Source organism: Propithecus coquereli, unplaced genomic scaffold, assembly GCF_000956105.1.
Source record: "Propithecus coquereli isolate 6110/MARCELLA unplaced genomic scaffold, Pcoq_1.0 Scaffold143, whole genome shotgun sequence".
NCBI classification, from domain to species: domain Eukaryota; kingdom Metazoa; phylum Chordata; class Mammalia; order Primates; family Indriidae; genus Propithecus; species Propithecus coquereli.
In genome coordinates, this window is record NW_012138636.1 from 4381565 (window position 1) to 4397242 (window position 15678).

Consider the following 15678-nt stretch of genomic DNA (forward strand, 5'->3'; position numbering starts at 1 on the left):
GTTAACCCACCACCCAGTGCTTAGAGTGTTAATGTGTTTAGGCTGAGGGCTGGGGTTCTGCTGGGTAGGTGTGGCATGAACTCCCCGAAACAAGAAAAGTCCTATAGGTATAAACTTGATTCCTGTTTAACTTGCCCGAGTCATGCCTGTCAAAATGCCCTTCAAGGGAACCTCCAATGCATCTGGCTTCTTTGACAGTTGACACACTTCCTTCGTGCACAGAGCCAGGGAGAGCAACGGGGATACTGCCAGAAGTCTGACTTTTTCCTGAGCCTTCCCATCCCTCCTGGGACCCACTCCCCACATCTCTTTTTCTGTATTCTCGCTCCCTCTGTCAGTCTTTCTTCTTTGAAGTCCTCCTTCTTCAGTATCCTGCCCTTTCTGCTACCCACCCCCACCCCTGCACAGACCCTCCCTTTAGCCTCTCCTCTTTAGTATCCTTTAGCCTTTCCGCAGATCCCTGCCCATGTGTTCTTTCTCCCCCTGACTCTGGACCTCTTCTAAGCTTCTTGGTGTCCCTCTCTACTCAATTTATTCTGTCTGTTTTCCTCTAAGCCTCGGGATCTCACTCTCCCTCTGTAATTTTTCACTCCCTTCCCAGCTGGATGTTTCCTCCTCATAGGTCATCCTCTCCCCCAGGGAGCTTCTCTCTTTCTGGCCCTTCCCCACCTCTTCCTAAGCAGTCATCTTCTCCTCTCCCTTCCCCCACAGTCCATCTATAGTTCCTCCTCCCCCGCCCCCCACACCCGCAACTCCAGACCAGACCAGCTAAGTCCCATGCCATTTTTAGATGACTGATTGTGATTCTAGCTGAATTGACAGCTGTTCCTTCCTTTCATGCCCCATCCACTAAACGTACCCAAGCTTTTCAGCAAGACAAAGTGCTTACACACAGCATGTCATGTCCACATAAATTTGTATTTTTTAGAACAAAACAACAGTTATGCTGGCAAAGATGTTGGGTTATCAGGGACCCTCAAGTTTTCAATACACTGAAAAGCAACATTTTTTGTGTGTCGACAAAGTATACATTTGTTTCCACAAATGTGGCAAATTTTACCCTAACAGTTAGGACTTTTTCACCAAATCATAGACATAGATATGGAAATCATCATCAAACTTGATGAAATACACAGAGGGTTTGGCTTCCACTTGGTGAATGACCATGCCGATCCTTTTGGAGCCATCTTCTTTGGTGTACTCCACATGCTTACCTATCAGGCCATCTACAACTCCTCCTGGCTCCCTCTCTGCTGGAGGAGACTCACTGGATTCTGGCATAAGGCGGAGGTCACCTTCTTTATAGTCATCTAGAAGCTGGTACATGTACAAGACAGGATCTTTCTCATAGGTAATATAAAACCAGGCTTTCATGATAGGTGCTTGGGCTAAGACCATCCCCCTCCATTCATCCTTAGAACCATGCTCACCCTCAAACATATGTTCCACTGCTTTGCCAATTATGGTATTTGCAAGGTTGGCATCGCTAACTTGAGATGATGCCACCCTGTCGGAAAGAATTTTAAGAGACAAAACCCTTTCATCTCTGTGAAGTTCCAGTCCGTAGACACAGTCAATTCCATCATATTTCACCAGATAAAGAGAGGGATTTATAGGCACCTGATCCAGAACGGTTCCTTTCCACTGGGTGACAGGCTCATCTCCTTCTTTCCATCCGTGAGAAATTCTGCAGCCCACGATGTTCCTGCGGGGCTGGGACGAAGGTCTGCCCCGCTGCTTCTTTTGGGGGGCTTTTTTCTTTGTCAAGTTTGCAGACCCAGTGGCCCGTCCCACAGCTGCCCTAGTTTGTTGCCCTTTGGCCTCCTGTGCGTTGGGGGTCTTCATGCCTGCTGGTGGGGGGGGGGGGAGGCAGAGGATAAAGAGAAATATCCAGTATGCCATAAGGTGAACTTTCCCCTGTAGCCATGTCGCTATGTATCCTGCACCAGCGCCTAGATTTCCCCCATGAGCCTGGCAGCAATGCTGGAAATCCTGGCTGTGTGCCTGCGGTGCTCTCCCTCTTAGCTTCCTTTGGGCTGTGGGAAGGGCTAGAGTGGTGGTAGAGGTGGCTGTGTTAGGAACTCTGCAGAAGGGGCGGGCTACCTCCTCCTTGCTCAGTGACCACTGCCACTGTTGTCCACTCCTGATCCCCTGCAAAGCACCTATCCCTCCAGTACCTTGGCCGGCACCCACTGCCCTCCTGCCCTGAGCGCCCCAGCCTGCTGCCCACGAGCCCCCTGCCTACCCCAAGTGCTCCTCTGGCACCCACCTCCCTTGCTTCCCCACGCACTCACCTTCGAATCCTTATCTGTCCCCTAACTCCAACCCCTTTTCCTGTTGCCCACCGCACTCTCCCACCCCACACTTGCCCGGTGCCCACCCCTACCCCATGTCTCCTGCCGGATTCCTTCCCATCCCCCCTCTCCATTCTGGCGCCCACCAATGGCCTTTCCCTGCCTGGCGTCCTCCGGCGGGGATCGCGGGCCTCACGTGCTGGAATCCTGGAATCGGACACCTTGCTGCTGCCTCCCCTGTGAGCCTATGGGGAAGGGGGATCAGTGGGCGACCAGCGGAGTGAGTGCTTGCAAGAGTTGGGAGGGTAGGATCCGTAGGCGAGCAGCGTGTCTAGGAGGGCTGCGAGGCAGGCAAGAGGACTGCTGGTGGCGGCGGCGTCCCCAGCGCTTGGCTCGCGGTCCCTCCGTCTCCCTGTCGGTGGCGGCGGCCCCTCTGCCACATTGGGCTTCTACTAGCTGTTGCCGCCGCCGCAGTCTCCTCCCTCTTGCTGTAGCGCAGCTTCCTGGGAAGAGAGAGGCCTCCCCTTCCTGCCAAACACCGCGCCCCCTTCTCCTCCCCTGCTCCCAAGCCCTGCTACTGCTCTTGCCCAGGAGGAGCTTTTAGCTGTGGCTCCACCTCTTTCCAAATCCGGAGTAGCCCATGCCAGAAACCTTCTCCTAGCTGGTAGTCCCCTTCACTACCCATCTTGGGCCCCTTGACTTCCACCCCCACCTCCACTTTCGCCCTCTCAGAGCCCCTGCCCCATCTGCTTCCCTTCTTCCAGGAATTCGCCCTTTTGTTTGTTCGGGTGCCTTTAGGGAGTAATTCCTATCCATAAATTTGCCTTTACTCTTATTTTAAAAAAGATTTGGAGTTGGATGAGAGAATTTCACTAGTGCTCAGCCTGCCAATTTTACTCAGTCTCTACCTAATTTTCTTAAGCAGTCTTTCCTGGCCTTTTTTGTTTGTCTTGAGTGATTTTTTTTTCCATTTTTTTTCTCGTTTTTCTTTTCATCTATTGTACAATTGCATGAACAATGAGCACTGTGTAAATTTTGGGAAATTGATATAAAGAAAAAAATGACTTCAATCTCACATCTTGTTCCTCTGGTCTCACAGCAAAATATTAATATTCATTGTTTTTTTTCTTTTTGTTAAGCTTTTACAAAACTGGCATAATTTTGCAAATGCAATTTCATGCCATGCCTTTTTCCATCAAGAATAAGCATTTTCTAAGCACAGTATATATTTTTTAATTTATTTTTTCATTAAACAAATATCAATTGAGCACTTGCTACATGTCTGGCCCTTGGTCCATGAAATTCAATTTTACAGTGATCCTTAATTTGATTTTTCTCCCATTACTGGACATTTGAGATAATATTTCCATAATACCTGGTAATCTGTTCTATTTATCAGAATGGAAACCTTTGGAAAGATAACTTTATTAGAAATAATTATGTAAAAATGATAGTTCTATAAATTAGCGGGTAAAGATTGAGGATTCTCTAAGGAATGCTGGAATGATTCTTTCTATATTTTGGGAAAGGTTAAATACTAACTTTGTACCCATATCATTATTTGATATATTAAAATGTAAAATAAAGTAAAACGAAACAGAACAAAACCAAAATGAATAAACAAAAAACCCTGTAAACAATGTCAATGTTTAATGGTATCTTAGTTATTCAGACACAGTATCTGAATCATGGGATGAGTTCAATGTTAACAGAACTATGATTAAAATAATAAAATAACTCTTAAAAGAGAAAATAAGATCAATGATAATTTTAATTCAACAATCAAAGTAGGAAAGAACATTACAGTACAGTTTAATATTACTGAGCATGAGAAAAGAGTATCTAGTGCTGATGCAAATACAGTTTCATAAATTTTTGTGGAAATCAATTTGCAGATAAGCTGTAGTTTCTGTGAGGGTTTGTTTAGTTCTGGTTAACCCTTATTCCTGGGATATAACCCTAGATTTACCAGGGCCTGGACTCTAGTTTCTGTATCTGCAACTTCAACAAGCAGTTACAAGCTCTACTGAGCCTATATGTCTTTCAGCAATTCTCTCTAGAAAGAGTAAACTTTCCCAGGGGGAAAACATCTACCAAATGCCCTGTTCGCCCCTTAGACCTGTTCTCCCCCTATCTTGGCTGGATAATTATTCTTTATTTCTCAGCTCTTAGATGCCTTTGAGCAGATTTTTTTTTTACTATTTTTATCCAGATTTTATATGTTTCTTATGGGAAAATTGTTTTGAATTGCTTAGTCTCTTCTTACTAAAATCCCAAACCCTATTTTCTTTATAAGCAATATGTGTTCATCGTGAGGCTCTATACATTAAATAGGTACAACTTTTTGTCAATCATACTTCAATAAAGTGGTTTAAGAATAATAAAATATGTTCAATTATTTGTAGTGACTTCAAACTGAAACTCACTTAAATTTCCATCAGTAGTATACTGGATATGGTGTGCTATATTAATGCATTGGAATATCACACAGCAGTGAGACTGAGCAAACTACAACTACATACAGCAACATGAACAAATCTCACAAGTATGTCAAACAAAAGAAACCAGAAAACAAAAGGGCACATGCTGTACCATTCAATTTATTTAAAGTTCAAAAATGGTCAAACTAATCTATCGCCTTAAAAGTTAAAATGACAGTTATTTTTGCAAAGATATTTTCCAAATAGATGGTAACAGTTCATATTCCACCAGCATTTGATCAAAGTAAAAATTGGAGACATTGTTGAACGTGTAAGTATGGCAAGACAGGTTATATAGATACTGAGCTGCAAAATGTATGTAGTAGACATCATTTGATATTGCAGCATAGCATCCAATCACACTTCTGGTACTATTGCTACAATTTTCCTCTTGGGAACAGCCTAAGCCTGCTTCTCAGTATATGGAATTACTATTAGAGTGATTGGTTTGGGAATAGGCATTCAACCTATACAGGGCAAGATGAGGTGAGATGATACTTTGCACAAACTTTTGGGCATGAGGCAGATGATCTTTTCAATTGCATGAGAAAGAAACTAAGGGTTATGAGTATTAAGCTGTTCTATTCACCTTACCATCACCTGGAGTCTGAGAACAAAAGCACCACACAGAAGAGAATGGAACCAAGCTATATGAAAGAAGAAGAATGTGTCCTAGTGATACATTCTGCACATGTAGGTGGTCGTGGGCACTGACATCCCAATATTCATCTGACTCTAAAAGATTAGTCTAACTAGTCATGGTGATGCCATTGACCCTGCAAGTGATTTTTTAAGCACTGGGTGTGTAATCCTGGTCAATTAAACATGATAGCATGTCTGCTGGAGGTCTTCTAAAACATCTCTTTACTCCTAAGGAAAAGAAACAGGTAATGATGTTTCCTTTTCTTATTTAGAATGGTGCTATATCTTTATATGACCCCTGGAATCTCTGTTACCAGACTGAGGGAAAAACCTGTGTAATAAATATGGCGTAGGAGAGAATGGAAATACTCTGAATCCTCTGATCTTATCATTTAGCTGCTGCTCACCATTTCTGGAGTCCTACTTCTGACTCCAAGTTGTGAGCTAATAAATTTCTTTATAATTAAAGTAATTTGAGTCTGGGTTTTTTGTTACTTGTAGTTGAAATCGTCTTAAATGTCAAAGTGTTCCCAACTTAAATGACATAGTATTCCTAGATGATATCATTAGACTTTGAAGTTATATGAAACAATACATTCTCGGGGACTTCCACAACTAGTTTCCATGCCAGGAAATGGAACATTATCTCGAGATTTTAAAAAAATTCAGGGTTCAGTTGCAGATGAGGAAAAAAGAGCTACCTGAAAAACAAGCATGAGATAAAAGATACCATTCTAATCTGTACTATAAAAAAACTATACGGTAGGATGACCAAACAACTCCCTAAATAAAGGCTGTTAACAAAATGATGAGTTTCATGTATTCTCAGAGGAAGAGGTAGGCTTCCTGACTCTAGTCTCTCCACTTCAAATCTATTTTCCACATACTTTAGATTTATCTTTCTTACATAAAGGGATCTGATATTTATGCTTATGAGAATAAAAAATAAAATTTCTTATCACTTATTTTAACAATTTTGTGCATTAATATTAAGACCATCTTCCAAAATTACCAAAAGTTAATATGTTACTCCAATCTTTATAGCAATAAAATGATCTATAATGAATAAAAAAGACTAATAACCTTCCTCTATCTCCTTTCCTTTTTCTCTTTGCCACCTCCGAGAACTTCCCAATGATCTTCCATTTGACTTTCAATCACACTTAGCCAATATTAAACCTCTGGTATGTATTGTTCTAAACCATTTTCTACAATATTATAATAATATACAAATATAAACACTAATATAGGAACTTGAAAGCCTTTTCTCACTTTTTAACATAAATGGGATTATACTATATACATTTATGTGCAACCACACAAGTCAATAGATACAGCTCTAAAATATCTTTTTATAGCTATATAATATTTCATACTATACATAAACACAATGTATTTAACTATTCTCCTATTGATGGATATTCAGGTTTTTTTCTCAGTTATTTTGCTATTACAAACAATACTGCAATAACAGGTGAGTGCAATCTAATTGTGACATTTCTCACTCTGATTTCAAGAATTGATGGTGCTTATTTAGCCAATAAGTTAAGTATCTTGGTCCTCTCTCAATGCTGCTGCATTCATCCTTCAGGCTACCTGTCCTGATATAAAATAATCTTTCCAGATAAAGAAGACTATCTTTTATTTAAGAATATATTTTGTGCTTCTTTGTCTGGTCCTCTATTCAGTATTCACAAATTTTAGCAATTTTCTACAAAGCTCTTAAATCAAAAAGAAAAAGAAATTATAAATTAACAACAGAGAACTTAAAAAATGATACCAACAATGACACAACATACTAAGATGATGTGGTTATAGCCAGCACTCTACTCAAAGATAAATTTATAGCAATGACCAGTTCTATTAAAAATTAACTAGAAATTATTGTTACAGACATCCATGGAGACTTAAAGGAATTAACTAAAATTTGCAGAGACTGATGAAGTAAAAATAGAAAATTAGTAAGAGATGTAGCATAACCTAAGTCTAAGTTTTGTGAAAAAATAAAACAATAGGAAACAAAAAAACCCTCTGGCAAATACAGAAAAATAAAACCCAACAAATGCAAAAGGGATTTAAAGCAAGTTATTTGAAAAGACAAAACTGTAACGTAATCATTCATTCAACAAATATTTATAGAAAATCCTATGTTCCAGACCCCTTTTCTAGGCACTAGAGTACTAGAGCGAATGAGACAGACAAGATTCCTGCCTTCAAACTTTATATTCTAGTAAAGTAAGACAGAAAATAAACAAATAATGTAAAAAAGACACAAGTTAACACAGTGATTAAGGATTGCAGAGGAAGAAAAACAAGGTTATGGGGCAGAAGGAGAGATTGTCTGAACAGGTAACATTTGAGTCAAGACCTGTATATGAGAAGCAACCAGTTATGAGAAGTTATGAAAAGCCCTGGGAGTAAGAAAAAACTCTAGTGCAAATGCCTTGAGGTGGAAACAAACTTGTTGCCTTTGAGTACAGAGAGAAATGTTAGTACGATGGTAGTACATAGTGAAAAGGAGACCGTGTTTGAATCAGAAAAAAAGTGAGCTCATCTAGAGCAGTGCTTCTTAACTCTTGTTTCCTTATTGTCCCCCGACCACTAGAAGGCTTAAGATATTTCTTTCTAATTGTTCCCTCATGATATTTAAATACCATTAATGTATTGAATACCATTGTATCTATTCAATAAATGCATGTGTATCAGTGTGTTATACATAAAAATAGCAAGCTGTATGTAGGATTAAGAATGAATAAAATTTGAACATAGAAGTTAAATTAAAAATTGGGGCCGGGCGCGGTGGCTCACGCCTGTAATCCTAGCACTCTGGGAGGCTGAGGCTGGTGGATGGTTTGAACTCAGGAGTTCGAGAGCAGCCTGAGCAAGAGTGAGACCCGTCTCTACTAAAAATAGAAAGAAATTAATTGGACAACTAAAAATATATAGAAAAAAATTAGCCGGGCATGGTGGCGCATGCCTGTAGTCCCAGCTACTCGGGAGGCTGAGGCAGGAGGATCGCTTGAGCCCAGGAGTCTGAGGTTGCTGTGAGCTAGGCTGACACCACAGCACTCTAGCCCTGGCAACAGAGTGAGACTCTGTCTCAAAAAAAAAAAAAAAAATTGGAATGCTAGCCTGATAGCACTGCGGCGGCGAGTTGTGGTCATGCGGGCATGTGAGTGCAAGATATGCAAAGAACACTTTAGGAAGAACACATTCCGTGAAAGATATCCTCCTTTACACAGCACAGCTGTATATGCTGATGAAGAAGAATTCTCCAAACATTGTGGATTATCTTTCCCTTCAACTCCTCCAAGAAAAGAAGCAAGAAAAAGTTCAAACACTTCTGAAAGTGAAGCAAGTAAAAAATGAATGTGTAAAAATTAGGGCAAAAAAACCAGGAAGAGAATGCAAGCCCACAGCGATGCGTTTGAAAGCGCTGAAGAAAGAGATGTAAGAAGAAAATTTAAATCAGCAGAGAAAATAATTACACAACAACACGAAGCTATTCCAACTACAGCATCTTCAGAACTTTCAGAGAAACCAGCTGAATTGGTTGCTCCTAAAAAAATAGGACCATTCAGTAAAATATCAGGATAAAAAAATCAATGCACACAAATCAGAAGCATTCATATACGTCAATAACAATCAAGCCGAAATTCAAATAGAAAATGCAATACCTTTTACAATAGCTTCAAAGAAACTTAAATATCTAGGAATATATTTAATGAAAGATGTGAGAGACATATACAGGGAGAACTACGAAATACTAAGAAAAGAAATTGTAGAAGATGTAAACAGATGGAAAAATCTACCTTGCTCATGGGTTGGTAGAATCAATATCATTAAAATGTCCATACTACCTAAAGTGATCTACAGAATTAATGCAATCCCTATGAAAGTACCATCATCATTCTTTATAGATCTAGAAAAAATAATTCTATGCTTGGTATGGAACCAGAGAAGACCTCGTATAGCCAAAGGAATCTTAAGTAAAAAGAACAAACTGGGAGGTATCAATCTGCCAGACTTCAAGCTGCAGCACAAGGCTATATTAATTAAAACAGCATGGTTCTTGCACAAGAACAGAGACATAGACCTTTGGAACAGGACTGAGAATACAGACATGAAACCATCCGCATATGGTAATCTAATCTTTGACAAGGCTGACAAAAATATACACTGGGGAATAGAAACTCTTTTCAATAAATGGTGCTGGGAAAACCGGATAGCTACATGCAGAAGATTGAAACTGGATCCCCACGTCTCACCTCTCACAAAAATCAATTCAAGACGGATAACAGACTTAAACCTAAGGCATGAAACCTTAAGAATTCTAGAATAAGATATTGGGAAGATCCTTTCAGACATCAGCCTAGGCAAAGAATTTTTCAAGAAGACCCCCCAAAGCAATCACAGCAGAAACAAAAATAAATAAATGGGATCTGATCAAATTAAAAAGCTTTTGCACAGCCAAGGAAACTATCATTAGAGTGAATAGACAGCCTACAGAATGGGAGAAAATATTTACTCTCTACACATCCAATAAAGGGCTGATAACAAGAATCTACCTAAAACTTAAAAAAATCAACAAGAAAAAATCAAACAACCCCATCAATAAATGGGCAAAGGAAATGAATAGAAACTTTTCAAAAGAAGACAGAATAATGTCCAGCAAACATATAAAAAAATGCTCAACATTTCTAACCATTAGAGAAATGCAAATCAAAACCACAATGAGACATCACCTAACCCCAGTGAGATTGGCCTCTATCAAAAAATCCCAAAACAACAAATGCTGGTGAGGATGTGGAGAGACAGGAATACTCTTACACTGCTGGTGGGACTGCAAATTAGTGCATCCTCTGTGGAAAAGAATTTGGAGATACCTCAAAGAGCTAGAAATAGAAATACCATTTGATCCAGCAATAGCACTATTAGACATCTACCCAAAAGAGCAAAAGATATTCTATAATAAAGACATCTGCACCTGAATGTTTATGTCAGCACAATTCACAATTGCAAGGATGTGGAAACAACACAAGTGTCCGTCAATTCATGAGTGGATTATTACAATTTGGTATATGTGTACAATGGAATATTACTCAATTATAAGAAATGACAGTGACCTAGTACCTCTTATATTTTCCTGGATAGAGCTTGAGTCATTATCCGAAATGAGGTATCACAAGATTGGGAGAATAGGCTCCACGTACTCGCCATCAAATTTTCACTGACTGATCAACAGTATGGTGCTCACACGGTAGTAATATTCTCCAGGGATTGGAAGGTTGGTGGGGGTTAAACTCACAACTAATGGACGCAGTGAGCGTTGTAAAGGAGAAGGGTATGCCTCTAATCCTCGCTTGGGTGAGGCAAAGACTTAAAATGTAACCAAAATGTTTGTACCTTCATAATATCTTGAAATAAAAAAAACATAGCCCCACATTTGACATTTGAATTAAAAAATGCTATTTTGTAGGCTTTGGCAGTCCCTGAACAATAGTCAGTTAGAAGAAAAGTTTGAATAGTTTTCCCATAGAGATTATGTTTTATGTGTAGACCATGTCATTATACTCTGCATATCATTACCTAGGTTATTAATCATTTTACCATGTAAAGGGGACCTGGATCTACTATGGTTTTTACTATTAAAAAATAATCAAAATTATTTTGTCAATAGTAAGGCAGATAGATGTTCATAACCACTAATTTTCTGTATTTTCTACAGGCAACCAATTTTAGTTAGCTTTTTTAGGGCAGACACAAACCTTGATTTTGGGTGGTATAAAAATTAAATGGCAATGATATGATATGGTTAAAAAAATAGTAACACTTAGTGCCCAGCCCTCTGTTGAAAAAGAGACCAGAGTGCAATGCGCACCACCCGAAGGATGGACATATTTGAAACTCGGACTTAGGGGGTGGGCAAGGGCAACATACGTAACCTAAACATCTGTACCCCCATAATATGCTGAAAAAAAAAGAGACCCTGGCAACAGAAAGTCAACCAAAAACTCAGGTAAAAGGGAAGATGTCTTGTGTCAAAAGGGAGAAATCAAGAAGTGAAGCTATAGATTCAGATACTTTCAACATTGCACATAGTTGGTGTCTAGAAGGAAAGAAAACCAGTGACATCATGGAGCTGGATATTGTTTTGTATGCATTTGTGAAAACCCTCCTAGAGTATAAACAAAGAATAGAATCCAAAATTTGTATGGAAGCCATCAACAAATTTCATTTCAATATTAAAGAAGAACTCATCAAAATGCTTGAAGATACCCAGATGTTGAAAAAACTGAAAAGGAAGAATGCTAAGATGATTTCAGATATCAAAAAGAAAAGGCAGCATTTGATTGAAATCCGGAATGAACTGCTTCGGTTAGAGCCACAGCTGAAACAAGTACAAACAAAATATGATAAACTTAAGGAGAGAAATTCTTCCCTTAGGAATGCAACGTATTCCTTATCTAATTTCAAACAGCTTTATTAAGATTATGCAGATATTCAAGAGAAAGAACCAAAAGTAAAGGAAATATATGATTCGTCCAGCCTTCCAGCTCTGTTATTTAATGCAAGAACCGTTTGGGGAACTGAAAACCATCTGCAAAATATTAACCATCAATTAGAGAAGCTCCTTGACCAGGAATGAGAAGACCAGTCTACCAAAATGTGCCTATATAAAGATTAGTCTCATGCTATTGTCTGTTTCCTTCTGAAACTATAATTTTACAAATAAAAATTCTTTTTGAAAAAAAGAAAAAAAATTAGAAAGCTGGTAACATCTAACTTAACTGTATAACTATATTTGCTGAGTGACTTTTAAGGCAGTTTATTTACTTATATAAATTATAATGTCTCAAAATACATATCCAATTAGCAATTTATATAAATACATAATAACAATGTAATGAAATTTTTAAAAATCATTCACAATTTATTTTTCTAGCAAAAGTAAACAACTAAAAAAATTAATTTCTTAAAAGTTATTTTTAGTCAACTTAATTTTTTCTTTTGCTTGACACGAGAAAATAAGTTTTAACTAGCTGCTAAATATTCATTCATATATCGTCAACATTTTTTCTTTTCAGCACTTGGCATAAATAATGATGGGTTAAATAACTTATGTAAAATTAAATATGAACTATTTTTATTTAATTCTCAAAGCCCAAGCCACACACAAGGACACTTAGGATCAAACATAAAGTCAGTTAATGGCAGCCAATAAGCACGCACAGGCCACTTCTTGACATATGACTTCAAGAATGAATTAAAAAAAAAAAAGAATGAGCAACAGATTGAAAGTCCTCCAATCATAGCCATCTATTTGCCATGGTTTTCTAGTACTGGTCTTGCATGCATATTGTGTATCTTCCATGAGCTCAATGGCAATGCTGCTTATGTGATATCCAAGAAAACAAGAATAATTAAGTTCTAAGGAATAAGACTTTGTCAGATACAATTGAGCTTTGGAGGGCCACAAACCATTAATATTTAACATATTTTCACTTCCTACAGCAAGGATCAATTTTATCCCCCTTGGGGGCAATATCATCTCATTTCAGAATGCATGATCTAGGGATTGCAGGATAAGACATGAAGATTGTATTTTGTGTAAAATGTAATTGGAAGCCTTTGGAGCATTCTAAGTAAGAGGGTGACATAATCTGATTTACATTTTTAAAAGCTTATTCTGGTAATTATGTGGAGAATTGAAAGGAAGGTTAGATCTTAGTTCTAAAAACCAAATTTTATCAGGCTTAAGGTCTTATCTTTTTTTACAAATCCTTCGGTTACTGAGACAACACCCCTCTCTGTCCATGCTGCCAAAGCATCAGTTTATGTGCTTACTGCCGTTTTCAATTCTTTCTTAATTTTTGGTCCCTGGGATTTCCCTCACACTCTTTAAAGTTCAGCTATACATTTGAAAGGAGATATGTCATATTTTATCCAACATTTTAAAATGTAGTGATTTTTAGCGAAAGAATTTTCATGTACCCGCTTTTTATTATCTTTTAAACAAGTGAGTTTACTTAGCCACTCCTGTGGTCAATCAGTGGTGTGGTTTACTTCCCTCATGACAGAGACAAGAGGATTATAGGGTAGTCAGTGGAGTCATGTTCCCACTTTATGAGGCTCCTCCAATATATACTGTTGCTTCTTTAAATAAGTAATCTTAGCAGCTCATAGTTTATCTCAGAAGCCTCTGAAATTAATTTTTATTTTATTTTATTTTTTTTGAGACAGAGTCTCGCTCTGTTGCCCAGGCTAGAGTGCCGTGGCATTAGCCTAGCTCACAGCAACCTCAAACTCCTGGGCTCAAGCAATCCATCCTCCTGTCTCAGCCTCCCAAGTAGCTGGGAATACAGGTACACACCACTGCACTCAGTTAATTTTTTTCTATAGCAGAGATGGGGTCTTGTTCTTGTTCAGGCTGGTCTCAAATTCCTGACCACAAGCAATCCTCCTGCCTCAGCCTCCCAGAGAGCTAGGATTACAGGTGTGGCTCACCACGCCTGGCTGAAATTAATTTTTAAAAGGACATTAAAGCCGCATTGGAAATATTCTCTAAACTATAACCCATTGCAAATTATGCTCAGGTATATTGTGAAACATATTAACTGCACGAAGTTGAAAAAAAACATTTTGTTTTCTCTACCAAGGACTATGTGTAGCCCTTAGTCATCAAATAGTACCTTTATTTTCCTGGCTTCATATCTCTCAATGACTTCTTTAATTAGTGAATTTGAGAGGAGTTAGACATGGGAGAAATTTTTTGGCTTCTCTCTTGGATTTATTTCTTTTGGCCAGAATATGCACTCTCATTTGCTCACAGACACAGGGTAAGACTTGTGGGCCTGTCCCTATCAGAGAGGTCTACAATTATCTAGTTCTACCTGTGATTGGGTGAAGTATGAGGAAGTCCTTGTGGCCCCATATCTAAGCATGTCCGTCAATTCAGCTTTTATCAATTATAAAGGCAATATTTTGACCTCCATTTGTTTGATTATTGTACCTGTCTCTCAAATGGTTACAAGCTTGCAAAGAGAAAGAATGGTTTAATTTTTAGTCCTCGAAAATCGCAACTGTAACATTATGTTGAGCTGTGGCAAAATTTCAGTCTGTAATGGAAGGCATAACTATTATAGGTATGCTCGGACCTAACATCACATCTCTAAGGTAAATATAGGACATGAGATATTAGGGGATGTACTGTGATCTGTAAGAGAAGAAAGAAAACTTTTAGCATTCCACAATGGCACCTTGCATCTATCATCAGTAATGACATAGGAAAAATTTTCGAGGATTCTGACCATATCTCTTGAACAGAAATGGCTGTACAAACCAAGACTGATTTACTCTGTGATGACATCACTAAGCATTAATGCCAAACCCTCTTCCACTTTAACTCACGTATCCTCAGTAATGACAATATCACTTGGGCTTGGGAAAATGGGGAATGAGATATACCTAGGCAAAGCACTTTGAACAATTCTATCTTGATATAAACATCTGTACTTTATGCAGACAGGGTACAAGTTCAAGTTCCATCTGTATCCTATGAACTTTTGAACAGCCAATTACATTAAATCCTTCACTAACTGTCTAAACTTCATAACAAAATCTCTTTGGGGTACTTGATGCCCCATTGCAAACATAATATGTTTATTTCTCAACAGTTTCCAACATAAGGACTAGGGGAGTTTTCTAAATAGAGAAAGATGAAAACAAGACTTTATCACTATTTCTTGGGGTAAGATTCTCATTCTCTAGTGCTCACATCATCAACACTGTACATCAAATCTGAGTAGTAAGAGTGCAAATATGTCATCTATGGCTTTCCTTGTAAATTTGTCTATCTTAAGGAAATCTTCAAAACAGGGCAAAAAACATGGTGTTGCCCTCGACTCCCACTATATTTCTGTTCCATTGCACATCCTATCTAATAGCAAATTCTGCAGGATATACTTGAAGAATATAGGGAGAAATCAACCAATTCTCTTCACACCCACTGCCCCCAGACTGATCTAAATGACCCTTATCTTTCTACCTGCATTATTGGAATGGCCTATTAATTAATCTTCCCTTTTCTACCTTATACCAATAAATCCTATTGTCCAGTTGCCATAACGATCCCATTAAAATATAAGACATATGATGTGATCCGAACACATTCAGTGCAAAAGTCAAATTCTGTTCTAGAACATACCTACAGGGCTCTAAGCTATCTGCTTCTCCTCCATCCCCATTACCTCTCTGAAATC

The 15678-nt window shown here is 38.6% G+C and overlaps 2 protein-coding genes across 5 annotated transcripts; one reads left to right on the forward strand and one right to left on the reverse strand.

Moving 5' to 3' along the window:
* Positions 1–899: 899 nt before the first annotated feature.
* On the reverse strand, positions 900–2781 carry LOC105806706 (spindlin-2B). Of its 4 annotated transcripts, XM_012639918.1 has the most exons (3): positions 2516–2781; positions 1621–1847; positions 900–1317 (listed from the first exon to the last, which is right to left on the reverse strand). In XM_012639918.1, exons 2-3 carry the CDS (start codon positions 1843–1845, stop codon positions 1069–1071), a joined length of 474 nt encoding a protein of 157 aa, XP_012495372.1. In that variant the 5' UTR covers positions 1846–1847; positions 2516–2781; the 3' UTR covers positions 900–1068. The 4 variants fall into 4 exon arrangements, with proteins under 4 accessions (XP_012495372.1, XP_012495371.1, XP_012495370.1 ...); XM_012639917.1 differs by having other exon boundaries at positions 900–1847; positions 2516–2772; XM_012639916.1 differs by having other exon boundaries at positions 900–1850; positions 2516–2772.
* A 5867-nt stretch (positions 2782–8648) lies between these two features.
* LOC105806699 (centromere protein U-like) lies at positions 8649–12065 on the forward strand. The gene is given in 3 exon segments (XM_012639907.1): positions 8649–8991; positions 11248–11284; positions 11403–12065. Coding segments are annotated over 3 exon segments (870 nt in total). The 5' UTR covers positions 8649–8821.
* Positions 12066–15678: the final 3613 nt, after the last annotated feature.

Excerpts from the sequence above, each read along its gene's own strand:
- LOC105806706 (XM_012639917.1), bottom strand. The coding sequence starts at position 1,845 with ATGAAGACCCCCAACGCACAGGAGGCCAAAGGGCAACAAACTAGGGCA.